The 16,081-nt window shown below is 41.3% G+C and overlaps 1 protein-coding gene across 8 annotated transcripts in view; it reads right to left on the bottom strand.

The window, feature by feature from the left end:
* Positions 1 to 16,081, bottom strand: part of PLAGL1 (PLAG1 like zinc finger 1) — a 50,440-nt gene that overhangs the window by 9,774 nt on the left and 24,585 nt on the right. For 6 of the 8 annotated variants that reach the window (XM_055810649.1, XM_055810652.1, XM_055810648.1 and 3 more), the window contains 3 exons: positions 5,125 to 5,280; positions 3,997 to 4,109; positions 1,596 to 1,745 (listed from right to left, as the gene is read on the bottom strand). In XM_055810649.1, the coding sequence (XP_055666624.1) occupies positions 1,596 to 1,745; positions 3,997 to 4,109; positions 5,125 to 5,280 (419 nt within the window). Of the gene's footprint in view, positions 1 to 1,595; positions 1,746 to 3,996; positions 4,110 to 5,124; positions 5,281 to 9,063; positions 9,265 to 16,081 lie in introns of those variants that run through there. The other 2 variants (XM_055810654.1, XM_055810655.1) reach the window with 2 other exon arrangements.

The raw sequence follows: 16,081 nt of genomic DNA on the forward strand, positions 1-16,081 counted from the left end.
AATCCTTCTATTCCCAAATTAACAGACTATATTCAAAATAACTTGAGAAAATATTTTCACAACCAGCCCTAAAGCAGCCTCATGCAGGGCATGCCTAAGTGTAGCAAAAGGCTACCACTTCCACTGAGCAGAACAAAACCTGCAGGATGCCACAGTACCACAAACAATACTAGGACTTTGGAAAAATAAAGCCCAAGTAACTCCCTATGATACACAGCACAGTAAAGGTTCCAAGACACATTCCTAATCCTAAAATACTCTTCATGTCAATATATAGAATGCAACTCTCCATTTGTTCCAATGAGCAGAGTTCTACTAGTTCAATAGTATTTAAATTGTACTGGAAATTGTGAGTTACCAGTCCGTAACTACAACTTCTTAGAAAAGCATTTGTTCATGCTTACCAAATACAGTAGTATTAATCCTCTCAGTTTCACAAGTGCAGCATGCATTTAAGATCAAACTGAAATCTCAAATGGTATGGACTGCATCGGAATCTCAAACGCAGCCTAAACAATGACTCAGATTAGCATATGCTATTTTATGTTGATTTTGTTTTTTTTAAAATAAATATCTTAATATTAATCCAAAAGAAATACTTTATACTGTTATAAAGACTTGGAAGCTGTTAAGTGTTATCACTAGTAACTTACTCTCACATCATCACTGTGTGATAAATATTTTTCTCATGTAAAGGTAGAGAAACACACATACCACAGAAACATATGCCAATCCTGGAAACTAAACTGAAATGCTGGATTTTAATCCCACAGTAACTTCTTTTGACTAAATATTCTCTCTTTTTTTTTTAATTTGTAATGTTGCTCACAATGATATACAAGCATTAACTTAAATATTAAAACGTTAAACAATGAATGTTCAACATAAAAATTTCAGTTTCCTAAGTGTACAAAAAAGTGATTACAGCAAATTTTGCCTGAGAAAGTGGCCAAAGCAAAAAACCCCGAAACTGTATGTTCCAGTGTCATTCATAAATAGAGAGTACTTTGTTCTCTCTCCTCCAATGAAGATGCAGTCCAGAATCTCTAACATAAACTGCTAATTTCATGGCAACATTGCGGTATTTTAAGTTCTGCAGTCAAGTCTTCAGACAATGAGCCCAGAAAATAGTTTGAAAAGATTCTGCTTAGCACCCTATTCCTAAGCACCTGGTAACACACTCAGAATACAATGCATGTCCAAAATTGTAATAAACGAAAGGAATGTGTTCATTCTTTCCAGGATGAAGTAGTTTTGAATGTAACAATGCTAGATAATCTCACCACATGCCTATCTGGAACTGAAGAACTTTGCAACATTCAGGTTTAAACAACCCCATCATGAATGGTATTTCTGTTTCCCCCTGCTCAGTTTCTTCACTACCCACAACAGCAGGTATGCATCACCTTTTACTGGAAACCCCCGTACGCTGTTTGCTTTATTACGGATTAAGTGATATAAAAGGTGGTATGTAATAAAGATCTAGTTGGCAGAATATATTCAACCTTTCATCTGTAAAAGAGGGTTAGCCTTTCAGAATTTTTGCCTATGAATTTCCATTTGGATTTTAGGTGAAGCAATGTGGATTTAACTACCTTAACAGTTGTGAAGTAGACTTCTCCACAGTGCTGATAAGCCACAAGGGTCTGTTCTTCTTGGTTCCGGGCTAGCCGGACAAACATCATCCAGTTTCCACAGTCTTCATTGGGAGTGTCCAGAAAGTACTTCCCTCCATCTTTCAATACCTGAAACAAAGGGGGAGGACAGGAGAAAGAACATGATAAAACCAAGTCCTCTATAGACGCACGCTAGTCTTCTTTAACTTGGAATCATGGCTATCAGTTACTTACCCTGTCTTGGTCACACCCCCTTTGAAATCGTGGTTGTTTTGAAATAGATCACTCTTAAAGAATACCAAGTGCAAAAGAAAGTACGAATGAATACCTGTCAAACAGCTACTAAAATAACTGTGGGCCTTTGTATGTATTTCCAGTTTATATTTCATCATTTTTATGTTATATAAAGATAATATTATAAGAACTAAGTGCAGGCAGGTAGAAAGATAAGCTTTATGCCTTAATGTACTTCCTGAGTACTTGATAATCTCAAACTTTAGTGCTGTATTAACACTACCTCTTGCATGGAACAATTGTATAACTTGTGTAATAAGATCAGAGAGGTAACATACAATACAATGGCATTTTAATTGTCTTCTCTTTTTCCCCTTAACAATGCAAAAAGTAAATACAGATGAAGATTTGTGCCAAAAGATCTCTTCCTTTTTGCTTTACTTCATTCTTCCTACACTCCTTTCCAAGAGAATGCCTCTATGAGGCAAACACTCCCAACCTCATACAAGACAGTTGCTTTTCTGCAATATAGTCTTGAACATGGGCAGCTGAAGCTGTACAACAGACGTCAGTACAGCATGTATCTGTTCTACTAAGCATGTAACTGAGCAATTAACTGGAAAAAAAGGTTGTGTTTCCATTGCTTCTGGGAACTATTTTATCTAACTTTGTCATGTTTCCAATGAAAACACCTGCCTGTAGGACAAGTTTGGTCACATACTCGGAACGCTGCTAGGGAGAAGTCAAGGCAGCTACTGCCGTCATGTAGGAAAACTGGGACTCCAGTCTCCTGAAGAAACAGTCCATTCATCTGTTAGAGCTGTGCTTTTATCATTGTATACCTTTAAGCAAACGGGGCTGACTGATAGAGGATAGGGTGTGGTTTACAATGGCTTGGTGAAGAGGAAGGAACTGGGTGCTTAGCTCATCCATGCTCACAAGCTTGTTAGAGAAGTAAGTTTTCTGCATTTGTGAGAACTAAAGTGTCTCATAAAAAGAGAGAAGAAATTTAGTTATGGAGAAGAACAAATCCTCTCTGGTGTCAATATGGCATGAAAATCCCACAGAAGGACAGCGTTGCTTTCCTAGCAGATCACTCACATGACTTCCACGAGCAAATGAAGTTTACAGCGATTACTGAAGCTATTACTTTTGCTCTCAAAGGAAGTTACAGAAGTGTCTGTATCTATGCCTTCCTCCACATCACACAGTATTTTTCAGTCCCAAGCTTCTGCACAAAGCTCAAATGAAAACATAAAGCATGTCACATGACAGCTGCTGGTGGTCCCTCTCTCCTGGGAGGTGAGAAGGCCTGATAAGAAATGCAGGCTCTGGAAGAACTGGGACCTGTTGGAAGTCCTGATGGAGGCTGTGGCTTGACCACGGACTTGCGTATGACAGAGGTGTGCCCGGGCATGGCCCTGTGCCGCAAAATGCAAAGACTGGAGCCTAGAGGATTATGATCAACTATTGCTCCCAAGGAATTCCTGTGGGAAAGGATGTGCATGTACATTATGTTTAAGCTAGGCTAGTCCTGAGAGGCCAGCATTTGTGCTCAATAAAATACAAACAATAATGTCACAGCCCAGATGCGCATACAGCAAGGGATGGTACCAGCCCCAAATAACAATCTGACTAAATGAACTGAGTTAGAGCACTGTGTGTCAAGGTTTATACATGATCACATCATTAAAAGTGCTTCCCCATCCCTGGCACTGTTCCTCCCTACTAAGCAGGTGCCTTAGTGTATATTTCTGTCACTATTGCTAACTCAGCGCACAAACTTAACCCTCCCAGTGGCATGGTGTTAAGCACAAATCCTTTTGTCTCATCTGGGAAGACAATACTATCCTTGGATACTTCCAGTGTCTATGCTCTGTGAAAAGTTTATTGAGAGTAAATCACCCCGTAAGTGGTAAAACTAGAAAACAGGAAAGCAAAATTCTAGAAAACACAATATACGGGAACATTTTGGTACGTCAGGTTATGCTGTGCTGTCTAGTAATGTGATTTACGTCCATGCATACAGATCAGATGTACAATTGATTAACTAGATCAGACGTCAAATTGACTGGTTAAAATACATAAATGCATACGAACTGTTAAAGATACATATGCACTTCATAGTAAGTCACTGGGTTTTTACCTGCAGGACTAGCCTGCTCTCATCATAGCGGGTCAGTTTTGTAGACAGTTGACCGACATAAGGACCAAACTGTGTTCTCTTCTGTATTACTTTCTTTGCAAATACTCCAAGGACTGTGAATAAAAAAAGACCAGTCTAATATTAATATAGACATCACTATTTAGTGTATATTTACAGTTGTGAAAATGGAGCTAAACACAATAGTTCAGAACCCATGAATAGTTCTTCTAGACAAATAACCCACATAAATAATTCTAATGGAAAGAATCTAAAATGGATATAAATATGTATAGACATTTTTTTTAAAAATGGGTATTACGTTGAATACAGAAATGCCTAAAGTACATGACAGGATATTAAACTGAGTATGCAACACAAATGTGTTGATACTCTTCAACCTACAAGCTGATGTTATCATAGTGCTCTGCTTGTTGGCATAATTTACGAGGTTGTTCTCTCCACATATGAGTGGGGAGATCCTATAAAAACACAGCATTAGCTATCTTAATCATTCTAGTTATTCTCCTACCTAATACCAATGGCATAACAAAACAGGAATCTTGTCATTTTCTTTCTGAAATGCAATCTAGGCAGGACTAATTTTACACAGGTAGCTGTCAAAAATTTGCACACTGAAGATCTCATTCCCTTGTTCAAGTCTGGGCATTCAAATTGCCCTGCTCTCAGAAGGTAACTAACAGTCTTTCTATAATATGAACTGAAGATGCTGCAGAAGGTAAATTAACCCCCTGTGTTCTTCTGAGTTTCCTGATTTGCATGCTTGGGGAAAAGAAAAAAGTATGTAATAGTGCATGGCTGTTACTGTTAGACACAAATTCAACATTCATTAAACTTGTATTGACTGAACAGAGCTAACTGCTCACAGCTAAATGCCATACCACCTCTGGCTAATATTCTGCCATCAGTCTGTGCATCAAAGTTACTAGAAATCAGTCATAAAAAATGGTAGCTGAATGTGAGCTTTAGCTGTGCTCAGCTGACAATAAAAGTAGTCTTCATACTGCTAATACCCAACGATTATGTCTTGAGTTATTGATGAAAAGAAGCTAGTATTAGTACTTTTGCCTCCTCTTCCTCAAATGTGTGAAAAGGAGCCAAAATACTTACTCTGCTGGTTTCCAGCTCGCAGCTCCAACACTCGCAAAGTGAGGTAATGAGGTAGGGTGAGACGGGCTCGGCTAGGAATAACCCTATCTTTAGCCTTGATGAGTGGTCCGTGGAGTCTGCATTCTCCTATAAGGCTTTTACCGCAATCTTCACACCCTACAAATCCAGAAAAGGGAACCTGTTACTAAGAAGGATGTACCGCTCTCCAATTTAAGTCTCTTTAATGTTGTCACCTTGAGAACACGTCTTGAATTACCAGTGCTTTTCTTCACACCACTGTTCCACATTAGGTAGTGAAAAGATAATCTGCAAGCCAAAACTGAACTAAGTTTGAAATAACACCTCCAGTTTGTGGATTCCCTCCTGTGCAAATTGGCGGGTCCTGACCTCCAAATATTTATACGCATGTTCATTTGAAGGTGTCGCAAACTGTGCCTTTGAAGACTAGGATGGCAGCAAAAATGGAGCCCACAACACGCACACCTATAAATCAAGGTGCATATATTTATACAGAAATGAGAAGGGCAAAGTTGCTAGTAATAACCAAGGTAATTTTTGCAGAGATCCAGGGAGTACAAGAAAGATTACTGTGACTTTGTGAGCCTGCACAGACCATTCTCAGAAGACGAGACCCTTGGTGTACCACGAAAAATTAGTATGACGGGTCTTACAGTTACAACTCAGTTGATAATCACGCAAGGGCAACCCCCTCATAGACTGTGCTGCCTGTGGAAGTAAGCAAAAGGGGTATGCCACATGTTCACTATAATGACATCTGCAGGCTGAACACACGAACCATCCAAAGAAGTCGTTAAGGAGAAATGCGTGTCTGCAAACTGACTCTCCCCCAGCACAGCAAGATATTTTTGGTTCAGCGTAGCTCAAACTGGTTGTCAGGGAAACCCTTACGGAACAGCGAAACAACTGAGCAATGAGACTCTCCAGCAGAAGGTCATCCCAGCACTGGTGTCACACAGGGCGATGGGAAAAAGGGGACTTCTTGCACAAAACCTTTTTATAGACAGTAGAAACCAAACCAGTGAGCCAGCAACGCTTTACAACTGAGTTAAAAGGAAAAGCTGATATTGGTCATCCATGACTACCTCTTTTTGTTTTACTTCTGAAAACTCTGCTGAGCAAGTCTATTCAGCAAGTGACAATAAGAAGCAGAGGACAGGAGCCAGAACGGCCAAGAGAGTCCAAGAGAGCCATGGGATGCTGTAGCATAGACTGGGGCAGGAGAGATGAGGCTTCACCACAGACGGGCTCATAGCCAAAGAAAGGTCAAGAGAAGCGTAAGGGCTCAGGTGACACCACCTGGAGGGACATCAGAGATGGTGTTTGAGAAAGGACAGCAGCACCACAAATGCCAGATTCAGGGCAGCTCAAAAAGGTTTCAGTTTGTAAACACAAGTAGGCACTTGACTAAATTACACGCCTCAAGAGCTTAGTCCAAAATCTCCACAAATAGGCCTAACGTGTTCCTGCTGAGTTCTTTGGGATACCCCACCAACCCTAACTGAGGAGGTACACTTACACGTTGGTCAGGCTGCGGGCACTGCAGTAGTCCATATTTTTCTATAATTTGGGGACCATGTAGAAGTTTTGCCATGGCTTGCAGACTGTACACCTGCACTATGAACAGTTGAAATACATTATTTTTTTTTTGCTAGCACTATGGACAAAGGACACGCCACTCTACAGCCATCACTTAAAATGCACAAAAAATAAAAACCACAGCTGCAAAGCAGATTTTTCTTGTACCTGGAAGTCCTTTACAGCTAGACGGCAAGAAAAAAAAATATTTTCTTGGTGATTTAACTTAAACTGACTTTTAAGTGAATTCCCAATGATCTGTGTCTTCTGGGGGCAACAAAATTTTAAGTGTTTCCTGAGCTTACCTAGAATAATAGTGACTTTGTCTCAAGTCGAACAGCTCCTGCTTGGAGAGTTGTCGTATGCAAACTGCCGAAAAACATTACCAAAAGCATAATAGAGACAAAGAACCACTGTTAGAGGGAGGATGTATCTAATCATAAAGTACACGACCTTATCAACCTATGCCATGCCTCTGTGATTCATCACTCCTGAGCAAACCTTCCAGCTGCCCTGGGGCAATGCCCACCGCAGAGGCCCCAGGGTGGGCAGCTCACAGGAAGGCTGGAAAGGGAAAAAAGGGTCTCCGTGAACTGGCCTCCAAATTCAGCGCTAGTGCCCCATTACCAGACCCCCATCAGTCCTCCAGATCCCAGATATAAGGTCTGAAACTACTCACTCAGGTAGTGTGGGTGCTGGGAAGGCATTCCTCCAAAATCAGGCACTGATTTGCATCCGAACGGGTGCCGACCATTCCACCAAGTTTCGTGGCCTCAGAGAGGGCTCCTCACCTGGCACACCTCACTGGCAGGATGAAACCATCAGCTAGCACTGAATGAAATTAGCTGCAGTGCTGGAAGTGGCTTTTAAGCACCTTGCTAGTATGGCTTGGGATTCTGAATGGGTGCATGGCACCTTGAAATATCCAGAGCTGCCCAAGGCTTGTTCTAGGATTTTCTGTTTCATTACATGGTGTATGAAGATAACTAGATGACTTATTTAACAGGTGTCTCAGAATTACATTCACTACACAGTATTTCTGACCCTACACCAGCATGTTAGTAGCCTGACTCTGAATTTATTGCACACTAAAAATTACCAGGTGTAGCAGAAACACAGGAGTGGACTGCTGTCAATATAATGTTAGGGACTACTCTGGGGAATGGGGGTCTTTGTAATTTCTTCCCCCCCAAACTAACAGCACAAAACTGTCAAGTTCACATTCTTCCTCAAAGATAAATACAGACCAAGTCATGATCTTTTGTATTTCAATGCTAAATTACTGATGCCATTGGCAAAGGAATGTATGCATTAACCATAGGTGCCAGCATGGCACTGGTTTGCAAAGCTCACACAGATTATATGCCTCCTTTTAACTTGGCTGCTTAAGTAAAATGTAATTTTTTCAGCAACAGCCTCAGAATACACTCTAACTTGTTCTGAAATACGGAGCATCCAGCTATGGAAACAACACACACTTTATCATATCAGCACCAGGAATGAAATACACTTGGTTAGAAAAATCACTTTCTGTGAAGAAGATTTTTCTGCTTTTTGTTAGGCACTTCAGTACCTCACTTGATGCTTTTACAGTTTCCCTGCTTTCTTAAATTGTATTTACACAAACAAAATTAACGGATCCAACGTCATGTTTACAGGAATGCTTGATAATGTGCAAGCATGTTCCTCTGCTCTGCTGTGATTTAGATGAGTAGGCAACAAAAAGAAATAAACAAGATCCACAGAAGTTACAAGCTGTCAAAAACCAGACCGTGTCATTTAGTGTATCTTTAGAGCAGCAGTGCTATATTGTCCCCTAGAGGGTACCTCTCTGTTCTTTCTCTGTGTCTTTGCAATGATTCTGAAAAAGTTCCAAATAATGCCTTTTTTATCTATCTGTAGATAAAACTACTCAAGCTTAATAGATCTTGTAGCTGGTAAGAGTTTTATTTTGCTGAACTCCACTGCAGCAGTGGGGAGGCACACAACAGAAGAGCCCAGCATGGGTGCAGGGGCAGACTCTGACCAGGTTGCAGGTATGCAGCCACCACCTTACCACACGGACGAGGTGCTCTCGTCCTTGCAAAGCACCGCTGGATGGGCTAAGAGAAGGGGACATCTCCTGTACACTCCTAGCCTGGTACCCCTGTATCTGAACACATCTGCTCCCAGTTCTGCCCAGCCACTGGGAGGCATGGTTGGCAGCCACGGCTTTCTCCTGCTCTTTGGGTCACTGGAAAAATAACTCCCACTGGCTGCAGGAGGCACTCCCACAACATGGGCTGACCAAAACACTGACAGTCGTGTTCCCTGAGTGGAGAATGATCTGTGAATGTGGCTCACCTGTACTGTCCTCACCGTGCTGGCACTTCTCCCCAGTCTAGGTCTTGGTCTAGGTGACAGCTCTCCTTTGCTGCAGACTACAGCCTGGCAGCCTCAGCGGCCAGCTTGCCTTGTCCTCCAGATGGCTCTGGGGCCGACCATGCTGCACAGCGACAAGCTCCCGAGCCCAGCGTTAGCCAAGCTGCCGTGGCGGCTCGGGCAGGCTGGACTTGAGCACAGGTAACAAACTCGAGTTTCCAAAACAGCAGCACCGTGCCACCCCCACAGGCACAAGCCCGTCCTCGGGGAGAGCTCATTAGCGTGGGCAAGGAGCCACAGGCTGCGGTTACACAAAGTCCGGCTGCAGAGATAACAGGAGCTATACATAGCCATACTAGGAACTGCAATCACTGTTGTGATAGCTCGAACATACCACCAGCTACTTAACCAATCAGTGGCAGAACATCACTTTTAAAAATCAGTTTGCTAATAACTAGATGCCTATCTGGCAGTCCTTCCTGCGTTTTCTCCAACCTCTACTTTCAAGCGAGACTTTACAGTACCTGAACACTTCAGTGGACCACAAGATGCCTGAGGTATGATGTATGTGCCCTGTGAAGGCACAGGTAAATCATTCCCTTTAAAATGTCCGCTTTGAGCAAGATGGCCCATGAGAAACAATCATCAGCTGAGCAGCACTCAACATTTGCTGTGTTGTTTTGCAGCATTAGAATTAGCTCCCGTGTGCAGAAGGGAACAAAGATCAGTGTACACAGCAGTCCAAATCCTAACCTAATTACAATCATAAGATTTGCATAGCAAACACCGGTAATTTATCCCAGAGTAAAACCGTAGTGCTCCATTAGTCTTGTACAGCTTGCATGTAGAGGAACGCTGCAAAAATACCTTGTGGACATTTTTTGTCTAAGACACACTGCATGTGAAGTATGCCGGTCTTGGTGGTTCTTACACAAAGGCACATGAGCTTTTCCTGCCATGTGGTCTGCCCTGCAAAGCTCCTTGCTGGGAAAGCTTCAAAACCTTGTTCTACAATACAATTTATTTGGCAAAAAATTCAAAGTATTCAATTAGCAAACAGTTCATCCCAAGATATTATCCTATTACTTGGGCCACTGCCACACATCTCCTCTGTAAAAAATGTTTGTGAAAGAAGCCTTACATGTCATAAGTTTGGTGTGCAAAGAGCATTTACAAAGGAGCTGAAGCTCTTAACTGATTAATAATTCATCCTACTTATATTTTAGTAAAATAGAACTTGTTATAATTACCAGAATTCCGAATGATTTTATTCAAATCCCATTAACCTCTGATATTCTGTCATGTGAAATTTTCTACTAGCGATCTTCACTTTTTCACTGTAATAACCGATACCTAGTCCAACTAGTCCAATAGAAAAACAGGTGAACATTTCTTCAGTGTCTCCTTTTCATGTTTCTTCTACCTCATACAACAAAACCTTGTATTAGCAGAATTTTACCTGCTCAGCTCTGCATGGAAAAAAGGTGAAGGAAAAAAAAAATTGGGAAAACACACTCCAGGCTGACTTTCTAATCATAATTGCTCACCTGAACAAAGACTGAAAACTTGCACTTTCATGCACCACACAGCGTATTAGTTGAGAAGCAGGTATTGTATTTTCCATAACCCTGCACTCAAAATAACAACCCCCCCAAAAAAGAAGGGGGGCAGAGGAGGGGAAGAGACTTATTCCTAAGTGCTTGAGTGGGAAACTTCCAGTAGATTTCAAGCAGTGAGTTCCCATGTCTTTGACACACTGAGACCCTGAAGCCTCACAGTCTGGTGGCACCAGCACAGACATCGTGGAACATGCTACTGGGGCAACATCGGCTCCCTTACCAAGGCCTTGTGCTGCCGACTGCCATCTCTGGGCTTGCAGGCAAGTGGACCACAGCCCCTGTGATGCTGGTGGAGGGGGAGGAAGAGCCTGGTCCTGCACATGGGTGAGCAGCACCCCACAAGTAAATGCCTATGCCTCTTTTGGGGTTGCCTTTCCCCAGGGAAGAGAACAATAGGTGGTTTGCAAACATCGCAGCAATCATCCTTAACATTAAACATATTGACAGGCACACGACCTCACTACTAAAATGTAAAACTTAAAAAATTACTTACTACATTTGGAGACAGAAACAGAGAAATATAAGAGCAAACATGACTTACTGCCACCCCATATGTTCAGTCAAACCAGCAGGTCAAGCTAATTCCTTAGAAGTGGGACCCAGCACTGCAGATGAGCCCAGCCCTCAGGCATCCTGACCCAGCCACTGATTTGCAGTGGCTCTTTCCCTCACCTCACCTCCATCGAGCCCCTGTCTTTATTCCCAAGAGGAAAGAAGATCCAGAGGCACAGTACATCCTCGGGTCTCCAGCAGTGGGAGATCATCCATCAAGGCACTAGTTCCTGCCTCACAGCAGTACAATCCTGTCCAGCACAGCTGTTCTTAGGGAAGGATGCCTCTAGAAGGGAGGCTCAACACTTACCTGACTGTAAAGAAATCTTCTAACACAAAGCACGCATGCATTTTCCTGACAGACACAAGTTCCAGTATGTAAACTCTACAGAACTCCAGAACTATTTGTTATACAAACATATAAAAGATAACAACAACTACGATGCATTACTAGTTCCTAATACGGAGTAATCATGATGACAGTCAAGCACATCTGGGAACAGTAAGCTTTTTGCTTGTTGATTATGAAGCTGTTGACAACAGGCACAGCCACAAGGAATTTAACCAGCTTACCATAAAAAGTCATCCTCCCACCAATCCCAATGAGGCTTTCTACTGTGCTCCTTCCATCTAGCAAATCTTAAGAGCAAAACAGTTAGAGAAGCCTCAAATGCACAGCCAGGCTGTGAAATTCCGCAATGTCACTGCACACAGCAGCTTCAGCAGGTTCCCAAAAAGCTTGCGCAGAATAAGGATACCTGTGCTATGCTGTATCTTGCAAACTTCTCAGCTAGGAGGAAAGAAAAAATTACCTTCACTGTTCGAACACCTGAAAGGGCAGTAACTTATAAAACTTTCCTGCAAACTTACAGAAAAAACCCCAAACCAAGCAAACCAAACAGCAGGGAAAGTATGTAGGTGTGTTTATCAAGTTTAACTTCACCCTGCAGTCTGAGCAACCAGTTTATCAAAGTTCTTGGTAGGTTCATTCATCTAAAAATGACTTGAGATCAAAGCATTGATTGATTGATTGAAAGCTCATTTTAAAAAATAATCTTTTTCTGGTTATTCCTGGCACTAAAATGTACGTGTCACATTTCTGGTACACCACATGGGGTTTGGTTGCTATCAGAACCCATATAGATAATGAGCACAGTTCAAGTGAAGTCACCTCCCGCAGTTTACGTGTAAGAGCTTCTTATCAGCATAGAGACTTCTCACATTGCTGAAAGCTGAATACATTTCAAAGAATCAAACTGAAAAATGCAGTTGGATTTTTGGTGGGGTTTTTTTTTTCCTTCTCTCCCTCTCCCTCCACTGGCTTGGCATGAAGTCATAAAACTGGATCCAGAAACAGGGAAAAAGGTTAACAGCAAATTCACAGAAACAACTACTATTTTTTTTGTGAGAAACAGCCCCAGTCAGCATAGGCTCATCCTACAAAATGCCCAGCAAAAGCTTCCTGAGAGCCAAGCCTTCCTGTTGCACTCTGTCCATCTCCCCCAGCAGCCAGCAGCAGCTGGTCCTGGTGCAAGGCTGTGGCTCCTTGGCTGTGACACTTTGCTTTAAGTCTTCACTAGTGCTGTCCAAACTGCACTGCTTCCATGTTGCAGGCAGCAAAACTAAAATCCCTCCGTGTCCACAGAAATACAGACAGCCATCAAAAGTCATATTCAAACTGCTCATAGGCATCCTATGGTTCCTGGGCCACATGCTGGACCCCCTAATCTACAACTCCCACAGCACTAGTTTTAACTCCCACAGCAAAAGCAGCTTTAGCTGGTCTCAAGCATTTTTCTTTTGGGGAGATCTTTGGCAGGCTTTAAATGATTTGATTTATTCTAGTGTCAGGCCTTTCAGCAGATGTTAATGCTACTGCTGCAATTTAACACAGACACCAGCATCTTCCATCTTTGTTCTAGCAGAAAAATTCACAAGCACGTATGTCTTCCTAAACACAGGTATGTATAAATACACATGCACACAACCACACACACCATGAAGTGCAGTAATACAGTTGGCTGTTTTATACATGGCAGGTCAACACCATGGTTTCAATTCTGATAAACGAAGTGCAGCAATTGTAATGACTAATGCTTAGTATTAATTAGTTGAAAGATTTCCAAGCCCTACAACATTCCCTTAAAAGGAAACCTTAGACTGGGTCTCTCTCTCCTTCACTGAACTTGGTTGCTACTGGCCACCAAGTCCAGATATCATGTGGAGGAGACTGGTGGAGGGCTCAGTGGCAAAAGACACTTTCGGAAACAAGCCCAAATCAATTCTCACTCTTCCACTCATGACACAGCTTTGAACGTGGACTTGTGGAAACTCTCCCATCAAAGGTGCTAGTGGCTGGGATATATTTCCAGCTGATTACTGGTAGAAAGAACCAGGCAGGTAGACATGCTTTGGAGAAGGAAATGTGAGTTTGCTGTAGGATGCAATGAGGAAGCCTGGCACGACAGAGTGAAGAGATGCTGTATTCATCCTGTGGCTGGAGAAATTGAGGTCTTTATAACAATATGAAGCAAGCTACATCTAGTGGGAATAAAAGCGCAGTGTGGAAACCATAGGACCGACTTCTGTGGGTAGAAGTTCATACATATAGCCCTACTGATGTGCGAGTAGCCACGTTATGAAAGAAGGAAGTCCATGTGGAGAAGTGAATACACAGACACTTAGGCCTGCTGGGGGCTGAGACGTTGGACGGCCAATCCTGAAAGAACACTCCAATCCATCTTACGTTCTAAGTCTGAAAAAATCCGGAAAATCAGTTAACTTCCTCAGTGAACTGTCCAAACCTCTTACAGGTATTCCAATTCACCCAAGAAAATAAAACAAAAAAAAATTTACTCATGAAACATAAAGCATATATTTAAAATACTGAAATGTAGGAATCATCTTTTAAAAGCGTTGGTTTTTGTAAATGAATGGGCATTAACAGCTTAGCAGAACAGCTTTAGTTCTTACTAAGCATCACCTTCACAACAGAGGATACAGCCAACAACTCCTGTTATTATTTGCTTGATTTCCAACATGTAAAGGATGTTTGATTCCCAGCTTCTCTGGGTACAAAACAGGTAGGAGTGCCTCATCCTTAGCCTTTATTATCCTGTTAAATTATTCTCCTCTTTTAAGGCATGAAGTGATTTATTTAAAAAACTGTAAACATTGGTAAGCTCTGCTGTTGAACAGACACAAAAATGTATTTCTATGAAATAAATACTCACATGCAGATGTCATACCTGTGTTTCCATTTGCTTGCTCTCTTTTTTTCTGAGATCCAATAGGTACTTCTTTTTTCTACTCTAAAGACTTTAAACGGGAACCATAAGGTAACTACCTAATGTCTTGACTGATGCTGTACTAAAGAAATTATGTCCACCTGAGCTTCTTTAACAAACTAATGAAGAAAGAATAATAAAATAGGCAGATTGGGCAGCCGTATAGTACATTTCCCTTAACATAACTACTCTCCTCAGGTGTAAGGACAGCCTTCAGTCTAGTTCTCCAAAACAAAGTATGCGATTAGAGAGTATTATTGAAGAATTGCATCTGAGAGTTGCAAAAATTTGTGGGTTTAGAAAAAAATGCAGATTTCTTCTGCAGATGAAGCACTCTAATTCAGATTATAATGTACCTCCATAAAGCCCTATTTATTCTTCTGTTGGCAGTCATCTCTGTTTGAGATGAAATAAAATCCAAACATTTTTTCTATGTTTCTGATTAATTTGTAGTTTCTTTAAACTATTTCCGAAAGTCACAAAAATAAAAATAACCGTAGTCTCTATTACTAGAATCTAAGAAGCAACCTTGCAAAGCAAAGATCACAAATAATTTGCTCCCATTTTCATATGTTCCTAGCTTGAAGAACAAGATCAACAGATGGTAAACACATCACCTTGGGGGAAATACACCATTCCTCAGATACTTATTTGTATAACCCTGGTCATTTAACATGCATATTTAGTTAGAGCTGTGTATAATCACATAACCAGGTTTGTATTGGGTGTCTCTTACTCTGTGGATTGGAATTCAATTATTTTATACTCCTTCCACTTCAAAATTGCCTATAGGTCACAATAATACTAGTATTTTATAAAGATCCCTGATGTTAGAAGAGGCAAAAGGACAACTGCTTGCCAAAACATCCCCATGCACTTCCCTACACACATCTGGCTAAGCACCCTCCAGTCCAGTAAGTTAAACATAATACACACTGCCTTGCCTTATCACCCAAGTAACCGAGAAAAATGCCACCTTCTGTGTCACACATGAATCATCTACTTTCTTCTCCATTACACTAACTAAAAAAAGCTCTCACCAACACAGCTTTCCACAATCGTAATTCTTCTCTATTTACACCACTGTAACTACCCAGAAACCCTCATCAGTCAACATTTTAATAACAAATCCAGATTACCGCATTAAAATGACCTACAAGTGTATCTCCTTTCGAACTTAAATTAATAACTTTAAATAAATAAATAAATAAAACAACTTTAAATTAGCTTTAGCTTTAAATTCTAGTGGCTTCCTGTGCCTGTCATGTATAAATATACTTAAGTGATGCCAAAAAAGACTTGACAAATTTGAATAACAAGTATGACAACAGAGCCCACAAACATCAGTATCAGCCTGCTTGAGCTCAGTATTTTTACATTTTTGTCAAAATCATAAATGCATTTGCATTTTTTGTTTTTCCCTCTGAAAATCTTGGAAACTTAAAGACAGAAGCCACAAGCAAAAATGCTGGCGCTCTACAGTTAAGCAATGTATTTTCACTTTCAGGATCACAAAGTATTTTAAAGAAAGCACATTTGCAT

This window comes from Falco peregrinus, chromosome 7, assembly GCF_023634155.1.
Source record: "Falco peregrinus isolate bFalPer1 chromosome 7, bFalPer1.pri, whole genome shotgun sequence".
Classification (NCBI taxonomy): domain Eukaryota; kingdom Metazoa; phylum Chordata; class Aves; order Falconiformes; family Falconidae; genus Falco; species Falco peregrinus.